The 19068-nt window shown below is 31.3% G+C and overlaps 1 protein-coding gene across 15 annotated transcripts in view; it reads right to left on the bottom strand.

Annotated features, from left to right (window-relative positions):
* The window catches only part of LOC139513873 (zinc finger CCCH domain-containing protein 10-like), a 108223-nt gene that overhangs the window by 7956 nt on the left and 81199 nt on the right, over positions 1 to 19068 (bottom strand). For 11 of the 15 annotated variants that reach the window (XM_071302794.1, XM_071302793.1, XM_071302789.1 and 8 more), the window contains one exon: positions 5824 to 7045. In XM_071302794.1, the coding sequence (XP_071158895.1) occupies positions 5838 to 6902 (1065 nt within the window). In that variant the 5' untranslated portion in view covers positions 6903 to 7045 and the 3' untranslated portion in view covers positions 5824 to 5837. Of the gene's footprint in view, positions 1 to 5823; positions 7046 to 17998; positions 18338 to 19068 lie in introns of those variants that run through there. The other 4 variants (XR_011662536.1, XR_011662537.1, XM_071302798.1 and 1 more) reach the window with 3 other exon arrangements.

Below are 19068 nucleotides of genomic sequence, written 5' to 3'. Positions count from 1 at the left end.
AATTCAATCCTTTTTCACAAGTCATCTTTAAAGTATATTTTCATTTCATTTAATAAGTTTTAAGTCAATCCATCATATTCACAATTCATTTTGAAGTACATAGAAGTTTTATAACTGAAGTAAACCAAATGTGATTATACTTGCCTACAGTTTAATGATGATCTAAATGTTCATTTAACACATAAATCATAACATTTCATTGCAGAATAATTACATTTTAACTACATATCATCTTTGGAATTGAGTGCTTGAAGTGCAATAGATAATATAAACTTTGACATTTACTAAATGATAACTACAATATTTTTTTAGGTTTTTCACATTTCAATTGTATAATTTACAGATAAGTTGAACATGCATTCAACAAAAATACAAGATTTCAGGAAATGCTACATACATTAGTAATGCTATCGAAATTTACAGTTTCAAAATTATCCAAAATGTAAAGATTTCATATAAATCAACATGTGTGTACCCAAAATTTTCAGCAACAATTGTAGAGACAACCTTATCGAATTAGACTATTTACCGGGTTTGTAATAACATGAGCAACATGACAGGTGCCACATGTGGAGAAGGATCTGCTTACCCTTCCTGAACACCTGAGATCACCCCCAGTTTTTTGGTTGGGTTCGTGTTGCCTCAAGTCTTTAGTTTTCTTTGTGTCGTGTGTACTAATATTTGTCTGTTAGTCTTTTTTTTGTCTTTTTTCAATTTATTTTCAATCTATGAGTTTGAATTACCCTTTGGTATCTTTTTCCCCTCTCTTAAGGGCATAGGATACAGTTACAGGGGAGGTAATGAAGTTGCTAACGTAAAATGTTATTTTCGCGACGTCAAACTGTGACATATGCATTTTCCGATTAATTTTTAGCATTCAAACTGATTTAATTCGAAAACGAGTGCATGGACCCCCATTTTTAAAACCGACATTTTGTTTCATTTTGCAGGGAGATTATGTGGACCAAGTTTTATAAAACTGTAAATACTGTATTTTTTTTAATTTTGATAAATATACAGCAAAAAATTACTTTTGTTTTCTCAATTCATGATCATTTGATAAATATGAGTTATTTCTGAACAAAAAAGGCATACATTTTTAGAATACTTATAAAATACAGAAATTACAAATTATTTAACAAAAAACAATTTGTGTTTATCTTTTAAAACAAAAAAGTTATGTCTTTCTTTCTAAAAGGAAAATACGGCAAAAATCCGAATTTTGAGCAAATATACAAAATTTCGACCTCATTTAACTCAAAAAGTAACACATGAAGGTATATTTTTTATTACATATTTGATTTAATCAGGTAAAAAATAGCCTATATATATGCAAATTTTCATCAACTTGTAAATACAGAATCAAAACTGTATCGTATGCCCTTAAGGGGGCTCGTGGGTCTAAATCATTTTTAAAATTTAATATAAGATTTCCCTAATTTTTTCTATAAATGAACTTTATCTTATACCTAATAGAAAAAGTAGGGTCACCAATCAATTACGCCCACAATCTGCCTTCGAAAGAAGCATACATTTTTGTAAAGTTACTTTTTTTCTGTTGAACTAATAGGAGAAAAAGAGGTAATAATTACAGAAATCGCTTAAATTTTACAATTATTCAGTTTATGTATAGCTTATTTGAAAACAATAATAAAAAAATATAGGTCACCGATGAGTAAAAAATGATATTTCAATTTTAATGCCAAAAAAATAGCATTTTTGCACCAAAGGGAGATAAATAGGAGCTTTTTCAATGATATAAACATTTTAAAAGTCAACTGGGGCCAAACCGAATTGATTTTTTTTGGTTAATTTTTGTATCATATTATAAAGTAATAACTAATAGTGTAATAAATAAAATTTGTTATGAAAAAAACAAATGTTTAATTTTTTGCTGAAATTTTTTTAACTGCAAGCCTCCTTAAGCTTCTGCAAAGCAACTGAAAACCAGCAGCAACTAAAGACAGAAGAGTTCAAACAAAAAAGTCATAATAACAGACAACACCATGGTAAAAGATGACAAAACAAACAGTTAATAAAACATTGCACAGAAAACTTTATTTAAGGCTGTGAAAAAGGGTCTTAAATGACGTAGAAATTGAATGTATCAATAAAAATTAATGTTAATTTATTAATTTATGACCAATGAAAGAGTAATCAAGGTCAGGTGACTGGTACACCAGACATGTTAAGTTCTTAAATAGATTCTATGAACCAAATATGGTTGACCTTACACTAATTTATTCCACTTAACCTACTTATTACTGAAACATGGTAAGAACTATAGATAAAATACAGTTGACCAAGTTAGTATTAACATTAAAACTGTCACGGCTGTGCCATTAACAAACATAGTACAAGAAAACTAAAGATTTATCATCTACTAACCTACTTCTTCTATACCCATGACCTACATATTATGGAACACCTTCTCGTTGGAATAAGTTCCCAAATGAGGAGTTATAAAAATTTGTGTCTCACACATAAAAGTGTCTTGTATAGCTATGTACCGTATATACAATAAAAGTTTTTTGTATAGCTATGTATATACAATAACATTCAATGTTCAAAGATAAAAATCTAAAAAAACAACTAAATTTTATACCATAAAAATTGGGACAGTTACCCCTGGATCTACCTTATCACATATATACAAAACACCTACAATAACTGGCAAATAACTCAACTCAAGTACACCCAGGGTTAAGTATCTTCTGCTCCACAAGGGGCACCCACTGTGTTGATGATATAAACAAAGACTGAAGATCTTAAATATCAATAATAGTTGATGCAATGGCTTAATGCAATGACCTTAGAACCTAAAACATTGTAAAAGAAATCAGACACCTGTAGTCAGAAGTCATGGATTCTTAATGTTGATTTACCATTAAAAAGTAATGTAACAAACATATCAGTTTTTAAATTCAATGCTCAGTGTTTTTAATGGGGAGCAATAATCTTAAACAAAGTAGCCAAGAAATTCCAATTTACAATTGAGGTCATCCAAAAACCAATGGTCTTTTGAAACACAGGCAGATAGTGGGGACTATTTTCAGACTCCTTCTTAATTCATCAGAATACAACTCCCTCTTTTATGCAGAAAACATCACTATGACAACAAATAGCTAAAGTATAAACAATTATTTTATTACAGCTTTTTCTGTGTAAGTATATCAATGTCTAAAATATCATTACACCATTGATATATAGTTCATCTCAGACTTAAACTAAAGGTTCTATAGTTCTGTAATCAAGAGTGCTACATTATTTTATATTTAGAAGTATTAAACCATCAAACAGACCCATGATTTATTGTGTAGTTTCTTGTTATGTTGCCCCTTCATACACTTACTCATATGTTTATACTTATACTTTTTACTTCACAACTTTGTTTCACCATAAGTATCACATAAATTACACTTAGAACGCATATTATTTGTTCAATATATTTAAAAACCATTCCTTCTGCATGTAACATATTCATCGAACATAAAGTATTATTTATACTTCAATTTTTATCCATTGTGGGATTAGTTCAACGTTTCACAATATCAAATTAATCAATGAAATGTGTATGTGTTTACAGCATAAAATTTTGATGAAATACTAAAAAAATTGTGAAAAATCTGAAATAATTTAATTAAATTCTTGTTTGCCCTTTTGAAAACAGTTAAAAACCCACTACAAGTCAATTTTCTGTGTTCAGTTTCACAGTTTTGTTGACACTTTTGAAAGTATAATAAAATAAATATAAAATCAAACAATCTGAAAAAAAATACCTCACTTCTTGGTCTTATTGTATGTGTGTGTTAAAAAAGACCTAATTAAATACCAAAGGTGATATGACATCAAATGACTTTAGTTTTCCACTGATAGGTACTGTTCCCTTGGTTTTGGTTTGTAACCCTGATTTGTTTTCTCTCATTTGATTTATTTCTTTTAAACAGAGGTATACTACTGTTGCTATTCCAAAACTGTAGGTGATTGTCACATGTAGTTAATCTTCTGTAACTTGCTTCATCTACGATTTTTAAGAAACATTACGACTCCAGTTTCAATAATAACTGAGACATATTTGTGTGAAGTAAAATTAAAAGTGACATTGATTGTGTAATACAAGCTGATAATTTTGTGCTAAATGTTATGATTCATCTATCTTTTGAATGTAGCTCTACATATCTTTGTTGGCTCAATAAAGAAACCAGATGCTTCGCAAGGTGCAGCTTTATATGACCGCAGTCAGGTCGAACCCTGAACAATTGGGGCAAGTATGGACACAACATTCAAGCTTGATACAGCTCTGAATTTGGATTGTGATTAAATAGTTGACACAGCATAGGTTTCTGACACAGAATGAATGTGGTCTTAGGAACTTTAAAAAAATTATAAATTTACCTATTATGGTCCAATATCCATAATCTAAATACTTGGCCATGGATTGATTCAGCATATCTAAGAATCACAAGAATTCAATTTTTGATGAAATCAAACAAAATTTAATTTTGGACCCATTTGACCTCAATGTGGACCAATTTGATAACAGGGTCCAAAAATCAAAAATCAAAATACATGATTAGATTTAGCATACCAAAAAAAAAATACATTCAATTTTTGTTGAAATCAAACAAACTTTAATTTTGGACCCCAATTTGGATCAACTTGAAAACTGGGCCCAAAAATCAAAAATCTAATACATGTTCAGATTCAGCATATCATTGAACCCCAAGAATTCAATTTTATTATGGACCCTTTGGACCATAATGTAGACCAATTTAAAAACAGGACCCAAAATTAAAATTCTAAATACACGGTTATATCAAAATGTGGACCAATTTAAAAACAGGGACCAAATTCCAAAATCATAATACATGGTGAGATCCAGCAGATTTAAAAACCCCATTGAAATTGGTCAAGAAATAAACAATTTATACAAAGTATTAGAAAAGTATTGTTTTTTTACCCCTTTTTGGCCCTCAATTCCTAAAACCTTTGGAACATAACCCCAAAAATCAATCTCAACCTTCCTTTCTTGTGGTACAATTTCAGAAAGATCCATACACTTACACACGTTATTGTTTCGAAACTATAAAAATACTTATGTTGACCCCTTGTTCCTAAACTGTTTTGAACAAACAAAAAGAAATCAATCACAACCTTCCTTTAGTGGTTATAAATGTTAAAATTTTATTGATTTCTATTTACTTATACTAAAGTAACTATCCGGAAACCATCTTCGAACGACATGATACCAATATACAACAATTTTTTTGAATTTTTGCGGTCATATAAAAAGGGGGAAGGTGGAGATGAGAAGATTTTTCTCTCTAGCTAAACTGTATAGGTTTAGTTTCAGATCCCTGTCATTTCTAACATAACTTTCCTATACCCAACTTGAATCTGCTACTGGTTGTTGTTAAAATAAGATTTTATGAAAAAAAAAAAAATTATTCAACTTTTTTTTTGTATGTGGTGGTTTATCTACGACACACCCCAAAACACCTTTCATTAACAAAACACATGTTCTTGATTAAACCAAATACTTTTACTAATTAATACATTCCTGTAAAGAACCTAAGCATCAGATGAATTCACTGTGACCAAAACAAATAAAGCATAACTGTTCACAATGATGCTAATTTAACACAAACAAATTAACAATTTGGCAAACAGCCATTCTTTTTTCAACACAGCATTAGTGAGATTATCTTTTCTGTTAACCAGATTAATTCTATCTTTTTCATGAGATTCTCATTTGATTTTAGTAGACTTGTATGACATTAACTCACTGGTACTTTTAACATGATAAAGTAAGAGTGTACTCACCATAGACTGACTGTTCAGGAAGTTAGTGGACCCAGACTGTTAGGGATGCCTTTGGACCTCATTCCCTGGGATACTATTGGGTAGGACACTAGCCCAGCTCCACCTTGATGCATGGACACCGCTGACATGGACATGTTGTTCTGTGGAAGAGAGACCGGAACATTCAGAGATAAATTTCCAGGACCATTTGCCATTTCCCTCGCTAATCGCTGCTGCAATGCATGCTGGTTAACTAATTCACTGTTAAGTGCTATTTGCTGCGCTAAACTAGTTGCTAGATGATTTAGGGACTGGGGTGGTTGTGCAGCCACTCCATTTACGGCTTGTTGAACATTTGGTCGGCTTACTCGATAACGTGCATTTTGTTCTAGTAATACTTCATTAGTTGCAGTTAAGTCTGCAACTTGTTTTTTAAGTTCCTCCACTTTTCTACGTAACATTCCATTCTCTTCTTCAAGTAACTGATAACTATAAGGACGGGCAGGTATAGGATACCTTGTTTCAAATCCATTATATCCGTCAAAGTCTCTATCTGTTCGTCTCCGCTTACCTGAAAATCCCTCATACCCTTCATACCGATCAGATTCGTCATAAGGGTCATACATCTTATTATTTCTTTGATCGTGACGTTTCTCTCTCTCATAATCCTCCATACCTACGTGCCTATATTTGCATTTATTTCCCCTTTTGCAATTTCCTTTTAAATTGTCTTTGCATATTGGAACTTCACCTCGTAAAAGTGGAATGTCAACATTTGGTGGTGCCCCCATGCCGAGAGCTGCAGCCTGTTGCAATCGTACAGGCAACTGTCCAGTTTGTTTGAAATGTTCCTCTTCCTCACGTGTAATGTGAAGAAATTTACAATTTTGTCTTCGACAACCAGTATTTTGATAGTCATGACATATTGTTATGTCGTGTTTTCTACCTAAATTGCGAGCTTCATCGGGATTAGGATGCCTGTATTTACACCTTCTTCCACGCTTGCATACATTGCGCAAATAATCCCGACAAATGTCATCCTGATCTTTGCCATTTAAATATCTTTGACTGTCCTCGCTTGTATCACTATTTTCTGACATAATTATAAGTTAGTAAAGTTTACAAAAGCACAGAAAAGAAATATTCCCAAGTTAAGAGAAAGCTCAATGTCAATAAACAGATGAATATTTTGCTATATCAGAGCTCGGACTGCTGGCCTCATCACTGCATCCTCTGTTTGAATCTGCAAGTAAAACAGATAAGTGTGATGTACGCCGGTCCCAATAGAAGCAATGCTGCGCTAATGCAATAAATGTACGCAAAGCATTTAAACATACAACTATAGGTCTGCCAGATAATGATGAAAAATAACTATATTGTATAAGATGTACATGTTTATATATATATATATGAATAATAAAATATATGTGAATTTATTTGTAGAATACTAATTGTGGATTGCATGGGTGATAATAATATACTCTCTTACTCTAAATATTCCTGATATCATGTTTTTGGTAACTTAAATAACACCACATATTTGAAATTCTCAAAAAAACAGCAGCTTTTTCATCAATCCCCCCTAAAAAGTACTCATTAAATTAAATAACGTGATAAGAAAGAGTCAAACTTTAACGTTTTACCGGTTCTATTTAGTCTCTTAGAAACCATAACACTGCAAGCTATTTCCCTTCCCCCATCACTCTACAATAATTCTTCTCTAAACAAAACAAACTTAATAAATTGACAAATTATAGATCCTTTGATAGACAGATTTTTTTTTTTATCAAACTGGTTAATCAGACACTAGTCATCCATCATTAATTATGGGCTTCAGGCGTCAACCTATATCAGCCTACAAAAAGGTTCAGGTTTCTTTACCTAACCCTACTTGATTTCAGTCATACATCATTATTATGGGCTTCAGGCTCCAACCTATATCAACACACAGATAGTTTTAGGTTTCCAGATTTGATGTTTTGTAAAAATGTATCAAATATAACAATAGAAACCTTTAAACTTCACTTAACCTCTTGATTTTACAGTCATATGACAGACGCTGGTCAATTTTACTTATACAGTCATATGACAGAGGTTGGTCCATTTTACTTATGTGTTAGAAACAATGACAATGCATTCAACATCAATACCAGATCATAATTTAGTTTAAACATATTTATTTATAGTGGATTGGGAAACAAGTTTTTGCAACTTGTATTAATCCTTTTCCATTTTGCAGGTGCGAGTGCTGCCTTGTAGCGGTATTACCCTTACAGGCTTTTTTGACCTGCCACATTCTTTACAAAGGACCATAACTCCTGACTGGTGAAAATAAAAATCAACAATGTCAAAATTTGACAACCATTTTGTCACCAGTAACATCATATTAAATTTTAAGAGCATTGATTGAACAATTCATAAGTTATTGCACAGAAACAATGTAAAGTACCAATCACCAAGAACCATAACTCTAGGACAGATGTAAAGTACCAATCACCAAGAACCATAACTCTAGGACAGATGTAAAGTACCAATCACCAAGAACCATAACTCTAGGACAGCAAAATCAAATACATCAATATCAAATCTGATCTCCATTTTTTCATCAGTATCAAAACTTTAAAAGCGTTGATCATGTGGTCATCATCATGAGTAAATTGCACAGAAATGACAGAAAGTGCCATTTTCCAAAAGACCAAGAACAATAACTCCTGAATGGTAAAAAAAAAGTGAAAATTGTCAATATTGAACTTGACCTCCACTTTATCATACTTCTGGAAAACCCAGGTTGTATTCATGCAACAAATATTTCAATTCAAAAGTTTACAGTCAAGAATAAGTCTGAATTGAAAGACTATTCTTAACTTTGAGAAGTAAAAATTGAGATGTTTTAAATCTGCAGACTATGGCTGACAAATACTTACAAGACTGTTAATAAGACGGGACATCCTCTTTCAAAAGAGAATAGTATGCTGAATACATCTTTGGCAAATTGCAAAATAAATATTTGCTTTAATCCAAACCACCCAAACATAAAATGAAAAATTTCACACTTTACAGACTCATTTTAAAAAATTAACAGAAACATCAATTGTTTAATGATTTGTTTTATTATTTCCCAAACATTAAACATAATAATTGGACCATTAAAATGCATACAATCCTTGTCATGCATTTAAGTGAATAATTATAATTGAATAAGACTTCAGACAAGCCAGCTATTGTGCATATGTTATATTGATAGTGTTTACCTCACCCCCCTAAATTACAAGCTGTACACATGCTATAACAATCAGAGATGTCTTTGATGTTAGCTGATGTTAGCTGGGGGGAAATGACATACTATAACAATATACAGATCACGTTAGATAACACCTTCACTTTAATATGTATGTCATAGTCCATAGCATTTACATGTCTTTATAAAAGTTCCCTGGTAATGCCAACCTTCTTTCTTACATTTAATTCCATGAATACAGAGTTTTCTCAGTGGTGGATAACGCCTACATGAAATGTGTTTATATAAGACAATAATAGCATGCCTCATCTGCTGACAACATTTTCATAGCAACAACAAAATTGAAACTTGATGTTCAAAATAAATGTCAATATTCTAACTAAGAAGAATTGAAATGTTAAGTTTTTCAAAGATGAATGTCATTATTCAAGTATACAAAACTCCTACAGAAAAGGTGTTAAATATTGATTTTGTGAGTTGTAACAAGTTAGAAAATATATACTGGTTTCTTATAAATTTTCTTTTAAGGTACCCTTTATATATAACTCTACACCAGAGACCAAGAAGATGTGATATGATTGCCAATGAGACAACTTTACATGTAAACCAGATGAAATAGAAGTTAACTATAGGTCACTGTAAACTTATATATACAAAAGTTGTACTGGCTGAAAGCTCAAATTTGTTTCTTCCATGAAATTTATATCTTTTTCTATTTCTTCAAGACAAAAAGACAAAAAATTGCATGATTTAAGCTTAACATCTGCAGATTCCAATATAAACAATGTTTAAAGCCCCCACAATAAATGTATTTATAACAAGTGAATATACTCCAACCTCAGAGACTACAGACACAGACCACTGAACAATAAATATCTACCCCCCCTCTCCCAAGAGATCTGGCAAAAAAATAAATAGAACTAACTTACTGTAACAATAGAATACAAGTATCAATAGTAAAGACTCCTTCCGTGTATGACATCCCACAGCGACAATTAACTTTTCAGGTTAACTTAAAGGTAGAAAACTAACACATATACCATATGGTTATGTCATTACAAAATCATCTTTACAGCTGATTTTTACATCAAATGCATGTGCTAAAGACATGTGAGAAAAAACTTGTCACTAATTTGTTTCTTATCTCTTGGGGGGAAATCCATGCAAAGAAAATGGTGCAAATTAAGGATGTCTGCATGGTAACCCATTTAGTGCAATCAGCCTAGAACCTAACAAAGTGTCTGGCCAAAACAACTGTTGTATGACCACCAAGCATATCTGGTGGCAAATCTACCTAACAAGGTGTCTGGCAAAAACCACTCTTGTATGACCACTTAGTATATCTGGTAGCAAGATCAAGAAAAAATTGTTCTCTGGTTATGTAAAAACAAAATACCATTTTTTTCATAAAATGCAGCTTTCAAGTTAATTCTTATATAACTTTGAACTAAAATTCTAAATATAACATTTCGATTTATTTTTTCATATTTTTTTTTACAGATAACACATTTTCTATATATTTACCATCAACAAGTATACACAGGATGTAACCTGCAACACCCTTAATGACCAAATATCTTTTACAACAAATGAAATATGTCTCGTTTCTATATTTTAAAATATTTTACCAAAGTTTTTTTAGTTTCTAACTATAAACAAAATTTTCTTTAAAAAGTGACAGACCTAATGGTAAGGATATCTTTATCAGTTTTAAATTCTTAAACACTTTTATTAATGAGCCATTTGATTGAATCTATGTAAATATTTATAAGCAGTACATCACCCTTTATTGTACAGGTACAGAACATAATTCACAAAAAATACAAGACAGCCTAATCTACTGCACATCTCAACATAAAGGCAACATTATACTTTACAGTTAAGCTTTCAATTAAATTTTAATCAAAACCTGCTATTTTCTGGATTGTATTCAAACTATACTACATCCTCCACTTTGATATTATTTCATTCAATACAAAAGCCAGTATGAGATATACAATGTTAAATCAGGTATGCACAAGTTTTACTCCTCCCAATGGCCATGTGCTTCATAAAATATATGGCAAAATATTTGACTTGAACAGAGGGATGATACTTTGTTTAAGTGAATTATATCTATATTGCTTTTAATCAGTCAGACCTTGTTCCAGCAACACCTATTTTATCTAAATAGGTAATAAACTCTACCAGATGTAGATTCCTGCAGTAGATACCATTACTATGCATAACACCAGTTTAGACAGGTTGAAATGTCTCACCTGCTCAACTCAAGAGCCATCTGTCATTAACTAGAGGAGACTATCTGTCCTGGATAGCCACTGCTTCAGTTATCTTTATTCCAATATCCTTAGTTCTCCTCTCATAGTTTGAGCTGAGCTCTAAACATTATACCAGTACCATATAAAATATTTTCCAACATGTCAAAAGCTCTGCAGGTAAATAGTATAGAGCTTTAGAGTATTAAAGGACGGTCCAGAAAGTCCAAAGCTCTGCAGGTAAATATTATAGAGATTTAGAGTATTAAAGGACCGTCCAAAAAGTTCAAAGCTTTGCAGGTAAATCTTATAGAGCTTTAGGGTATTAAAGGACAGTCCAGAAAGTTCAAAGCTTTGCAGGTAAATATTATAGAGATTTAGAGTATTAAAGGACCGTCCAAAAAGTTCAAAGCTTTGCAGGTAAATCTTATAGAGCTTTAGGGTATTAAAGGACAGTCCAGAAAGTTCAAAGCTTTGCAGGTAAATATTGAAGAGCTTTGGAGAATAAGAAAGGTCCAGAATGTACAAAGCTCTGCAGGTAAATCTTAAAGAGCTTTGGAGTATAAGGTAGGTACAGAATGTACAAAGCTCTGCAGGTGAATCTTAAAGGTTTAGAGTATAAGGTAGGTCCAGAATGTACAAAGCTCTGCAGGTGAATCTTAAAGGTTTAGAGTATAAGGTAGGTCCAGAATGTGCAAAGCTCTGCAGGTAAATCTTAGAGCTTTGGAGTACAAGGTGGGTACAGAATGTACAAAGCTCTGCAGGTAAATCTTAAAGAGCTTTGGAGTATAAGGAAGATCCATAATGTACAAAGCTCTGCAGGTAAATACAAACTCTCTGAATGTAAATCTTAGAGCTTTGGAGTATAAGGTAGGCCCAGAATGTACAAAGCTCTGCAGGCAAATCTTAAAGAGCTTATGAGTATAAGGACGGTCCAGAAAGTTCAAAGCTTTGCAGGTAAATCTTAAAGAGCTTTGGAGTATAAGGAAGGTCCAGAATGTACTAAACTCTGCAGGTAAATCTTAAAGAGCTTTGGAGTATAAGTAAGATCCATAATGTACAAAGCTCTGCAGGTGAATCTTAAAGAGCTTTGGAGTATAAGGAAGATCCATAATGTACAAAGCTCTGCAGGTAAATACAAAGCTCTGAATGTAAATCTTAGAGCTTTGGAGTATAAGGTAGGTCCAGAATGTACAAAGCTCTGCAGGTAAATCTTAAAAGGTTTAGAGTATAAGGTAGGCCAAGAATGTACAAAGCTCTGCAGGTAAATCTTAAAAGGTTTAGAGTATAAGGTAGGCCAAGAATGTACAAAGCTCTGCAGGTAATTCTTAAAGAGCTTTTGAGAGTTTAAGGAAGGTCCAGAATGTACAAAGCTCTGCAGGTAAATCTTAAAGGTTTAGAGTATCAGGGAGGCCAAGAATGTACAAAGCTCTGCAGGTAATTCTTAAAGAGCTTTGGAGTATGAGGAAGGTCCAGAATGTACAAAGCTCTGCAGGTAAATCTTAAAGGTTTAGAGTATAAGGTAGGCCAAGAATATACAAAGCTCTGCAGGTAATTTAATTCTTAATGAGATTTTGAGAGTATAAGGTCCACTCGATGAACAATGTAAAATATTCTCCTCATGTATTACTACTGGACATTTAAAAATCTTTCCATCAATTTACACCATTAATGTCAATAACCTTCAACTGTATTGTCCTTAATATTAGACATTCAAACTTTTATAAGTACTTTACTTACATCAAAGAATGACTTGATGATTCAGCATCCTAGTTAAAGTGGTTTATTCAAGTAGATGTGCAACTTAATGTGCAAACAATAACATAGAGAAATCTTTTAGAGACCCATTAGGTTGTATGTAAAGTTAATGTATCGAAAAGAGATTTCTTTTTCTTCATAAGTTCCACAAAAACAATTTAGAATTTGCATATAATTCCTGTGTTCTACATGTCAACAGATATCTTTTGTTTAGTCATTTTTAAATTGAAAAGGATTCAATAACAATGTATTATGAAAATAAATTGATGAAAATAAAAAATAAATAAAATATTGTTTTTGGAAATAAAAAAAATGAGGCTGTGCTCTTTTATTTCTTTTTGTTAAGTCTCTGCAAATGTCCAAATAAAAAGCTGCCATAAAAAGTTTGAACTAAAAAAATCAATTTCTTTTTCTTATATGATTCCATTAGCAAATAAAAACTTGAAAAAAATCAGTGTGAAGTTAAATAGCACAATAAATTCTTCAAGAATAAAAAACAAATGAACAATTCAATAGTTTGTCTTGTTTTATACGGAAACAGCTTACTTTCTAAAGAGCAATCCTTTTAAAACCATTTCCTGAAATTGAACACAGTATTTCCTCAAGAAATGCCAATTCCTGGATGTAAAATCAGCAGAGAAACTTTATATGTCACACTAATGTAAAAAACATTTGACATTCCAACATTTTGTAATGGTATTGGTTGGTTATAAACAAAAGGTTCAAGTAATTAGTTCCCCAGATCTCATTAGGGAGTCTGCACCTAGTGACAAACCTATGCTATTGATTAACAAACTATTTTTTTCCACTTTAGAGTTTTGAGGATGAAAAGAAATCGGGCGAAATCAATACAGAATGTCTTTATGATCGGCACTTAAAATAAGATTTTTTATTTTCAGGTGTAAATTTCATGGGAAATGAAACATAAATAATTCAAGCTTTATAAAGTGTATATTGCACTGTATTTTATGGTAACTTTTAACACAATTGTCACATAACTGAGTGGCTTTTTTTATCCATCAATTGCTTTGCCATTTGTGATTTTTACAGTTTAGAGTTTCATAAAATGGTTGCTTATTTCCGGTTCGAAGTAATAAAGTCTTCTTCTACAAAGAATTTATTCCGACTTGCATGTTAAGAGCTCAATTTCTGTTCTGAAAATATCAAATTAAAGCAGTAATAAAAGAAACAATGATTTTTTTTTCTTCTAAGTTAAAGCATCAAGAAACAATGATTTTTTTTTTCTTCTAAGTTAAAGCATCGACTTTAATTGTAAAGATATCATTCAAAAGACTGAAATTACACCTTGTCTCACTGATACAACAAAGACAACAGGCGCTACAATACACAACCAGTTTTATAGCTTGAATAGGTCAGAAGACAATATCTTGTAAAATAAAGTCGAAATTTAAATTGAATTGATAGAGGAAATTCCTATAGTTCTGATTATAAATGTCAACCCAACCCATCTTGTTTTCATTTATACTGTGTACTTTTAAGCCTATATAATTTGAGATGTAAAAACAGTATCAATTCATTGCTTTTCCTAGCATCATTAGAAGATTCAACATTATAAATTTTTAATGAATAGGATAGGAAACAGATTTTTTATAGCTATCTTATCACTATTTCCCTGATGAATTTCTTTGTGAGCCTTTAGTCTTTTTATCGCCTGCAAGTGAACAAACTGTACATTAAAACAATACCTAATTAATGAGTTCAATTAACTGGAAAGAAGACAGATGATAGCCCAGTCACCTGATGGAAGAAACACCACTCGTTTGTAGTCTCTACCAATTCTGGCCTAAAGCAGCGTAATAATATTGACAGTTTTGTAGAATGGATCAACATAATTACTGAAAAACAGTTAATTTTCAGATTTATAATTGATCGGCAGTAAATTAAATGCCCTGTCACTTATCAAATAACTAAATATTGTAAATTAGATCTGCAATTATAAAGGGATGATATTGATTAAGAACTTAAGGAATATGTATACTTGGGTATGGGTCACTGATATTAAATAACATAATCAATGATTAATTGGGAATATCACAATCCAAAAATCATGTTCAAAAACATATTCCTCCAATAATCTAAATCAATAGAATTAACAATGTTTCCTGATAGTTCCATTTTGAAATTTGAGCAAAAATCAAACTTGTAAAGTTTGAGCCAAAATCAATTTACAGAATGCACTTAACCTGAGAAATATACAGGTGTTGACCAGGGAATATTGGTACATACAAATATACTATTACTGTAGTAAGGCTTTAATCAATGTCATTCAATCATAAAATGTCAGACTTGTAGAAAAATAGATCTGAAATTTAGCACAGATCTAACTGAACCAGGATATATATCAAAAGTTGTGTTGTATTAACTATATTATCTCCTGCAGGATCTTAATAGTCAATTAAAAGGATAATGAGTCTGTCCACCCCTATGTTGGGGGTTTCATTGGGGGGTTAGGATACCGGATCCCGCTTACTGTTTTATCAGATTCCTGTATCCCGCTTACACTATATACTTATAAGCAATTCTCATTTTTTGGTAATTTCCCATGTCCCCCTAGACCTCATTTCCTGTTTTCACGGCACAATAATTTGACTTTCACGTGTCACACTTACAAAAAATCAGCAATCCTGCGTCACGCTTACAAAAATTTGGTAATCCTGCATCACGCTTAGACCCCAATGGGACCCACTACATGTATGTCAGGACAAAGAGTCGACCCCCCCTTTTTTTAGTAATGATAATGAGTCTGGTACTTAGGGGATGTTTATATAATTCTATTACTATAAATCACACAAAATTGATTACATAATCAGTTATACACCTGCTTATCTCCCTTAACACCTTGACTATATTCCTCCCCATTAGATAATCCAATCTAACTGTCATTTATTTCTAATTTTATAGGATATTTAACACATGAAGATATGTTTTTTTGAAGTATAAGTGCTGCCATTACAGTCATTAAAAAATAATCATTTGAAAGCTATCTAATGATCATTCAGTACAGTTAAATAAGTATCCACATTGTGCAGGTACTAAAGATTTCTTAATTGTCAGTCTAGGAAGAAGTTCCATTTTCCTAGGTCTTACCATCTTTAACCACAAGCAAAAGACTCACTCACTCAGGTCAATACTAACATTAAACAAGTAGAGAGAAAGATGTGAATGTAGACTGAAGACGTTTCTTTTTTTTTAATGATCAAAATATATTTTAATTTTGATACGTTTGTCAACTAAAATAATATCTCCTTTAAAAAGTTTTAAATTGCAAAACACACAACTTTAAAATAAAATAATAAAAAAACATATGATCCAAAATACAAAATTTCTTGTATAATTAATCCTTTACCTTTTCTCTTTTTTATGATTTATCCAAAAATAAATGACATGAAAATACTAAATATTCATCCTAGTCCAATCCCACGAATCCATTCTGTATATTTTACAGTTATATCAAAGGATTCTGATTGACACAAAACAGCTCTAAAATAAATATAAAATGTACAGTTCATGGTATCAGGTACACTTTATAACTATTTTATGGGCCATCACTCTGTTTGATACACATTATAAAACTAGCAAGTCTATATTTGACCCTATGTGACCTTTTGAACAGGTTATAAATTGACCTGACAAGTTCATACCTAGGGTTAGGTAAGAATTGTGTTGTTAGATAAGTTTGACCTCAATCAAGAGGTTAATTATTTATGTAACAAAACTTACATCATAAGCTTCTACCAACATTAAAGGGAACTTCAGGTAGCGAACATTTTTTATATATTTTTGATAAAAAGAAAACTACATGCTCTGTCTCTATCAATAGCATTGTTAGCATCATCTAATAAAAATTAGATTTACAAACTAATACAGGATTCAATTGTTGACCTTAAGTGTGGCACTTAAGTCATTTGCTATGCCACAACATTAGTCTGATATGAAGAATATCAATACCGGATGATCCATATCTTATATTTCACCTTGAAGAAAATTGAATTTTAAAATTTACCTTTCAGTATAAAAATTATTCTTTTCAGAAGATCTGAACATAAAAAAGATTTTTAAATAGTTTTTTTGAGTAGTGGATTTATATAGAGATTTATCAAAAAGGCATTCCTATCAAACTCTACTGTAAGAATTAGGCTAATAAAGAGAGCTTTTGGATCAGATAAGAAAGAATTGTTTGTATAATGGTTCATCTTCATTCAAAATTCAGTCATAATTAACTCCCAAAGGTCTCTCGAAAAAAGTTGTGAAAATATACTCCAATTAACCATACAAATGTTAAGGTTGTCTTGTTGAAATAAAAGTGTGGTTCACCCCTTTAAAATCAGCCTTCATCTCATATAAAAAATCTTTTGATGCATGCTTTTGTCAACTCAGTGTGAATAAAAGAAATGCACATCTTTATTTTGAAAGGACTTACAAATGTTTTAAACTATTTGCATAGTGTAAAATATTTAAATTTTATCAGATTTATCCATTTTTCATTTTCTTTATGACTTAAAAAATTCCGTTTTCAAACTTTTGCACTTCAGAAAATATTTTAATTTTATTAGATTTATCCATTTTTCCATTTTCTTATCTATTTTGTTCAGATTGTTATAGCTTATATACCTAGCACTTATCTCATCAAATCATCTCAAGTCATACAACAGTAGTTCTAAAATAGTATTATAAAATATTATAAAATAAAGTTATCTATGAAAACGTGTATTATAAAATATTATAAAATAAAGTTATCTATGAAAACGTAAGTGGCTTATTGTGCCTGCAGTTAAATTACTTCCTGTTGTTATAACATGAGACTACTAGTAGTCAAAGCTCGAGTCAAAGTTAAAACAAAGTTTTTAAAATTAAATCAATTTCTACCAAAAAAAGTATTTTTAACTTTTAACCAAAATAATAAAAATATCTGACTATGACAAACCTGTATGACTGACAAATATTTCCTTCCTACTATTTTACACAAAGTATGATAGCACTTCCTATATCAATGAAACATGTCCACACCATGTGGTCACACCAAAACTATTGATCTACTTGTAATTACTGACATCAAAGCATTTACCTGTAATCACTGGTAATATCTATGTCCAGGTAAGAACATGTGTATTGGGTGTACAACTGTCAAATTATTTATGACCATCCATTAATCACTGTAGTATTGTGTATTGTCATGGCCATACAATTAGTTAAAACTCCCAGGGGAGATTACTCTGGTCTCACTGTTTTTCTAATGTTGTTATTTAACTTTTTACCTGGGTTAGGTACACCTGTGGTTTAGGCATAACCTGCTAGATATTGACTTGAACACATGATTATAGTCATAAATACAGGTTTTATTATTTTCTCATATTTTGTTTTCATAAATCAGTATGAGTATTTCAATAACTTACAAACTTCTTTAAACAGATCACACAATTACTTTTAAGTCTAAGATTGTACCCTATATTTAATTTACACTTAAACTGTCATCTCAAGTGAAAATCTTTACAATGAATGGTGTAATTTAAATGACAATTTCTGGCCACCGAATAGCGATTCTGTTGATAATTGAAAATGTGAAGATATAAGCACCCGATTACTTTCTGACTGGGTCTTTTCAAACTTTGCAAAGAATTTCTGGCTTATGAACCTTACATAATACCATGATTCTAGAACCTAATGGCTGATTTAACCCTCACATTTCAAACTCACCTCACAAAAGGAATCTTATCATAAAAATAATTGAAGTTTTACAATGCATTCAACTGTAGAAATCTAAAGTTAATTCAAGTAAAAGAAGTTCTGTAAAAAGACATTGCAAGCTGTTAAAGGAATTAACAATATGGGCGTATGTTATTAGTATAACTGTGTATCTGTTTAAACTTTCATCAAAGAGTTCTGATCGCCATCCTAATATCTATAGCTAGTTCTTCTGAAAAAAGCGGTCTCTTTTAAAATTGAACATTATTAATTGTGCATGCCCCGTTACAGAATAAAATATATAAAGTCCTT

This window comes from Mytilus edulis, chromosome 2, assembly GCF_963676685.1.
Source record: "Mytilus edulis chromosome 2, xbMytEdul2.2, whole genome shotgun sequence".
In the NCBI taxonomy this organism is placed as follows: Eukaryota; Metazoa; Mollusca; class Bivalvia; order Mytilida; family Mytilidae; genus Mytilus; species Mytilus edulis.
This window is presented reverse-complemented; position numbering and strand designations above follow the sequence as displayed.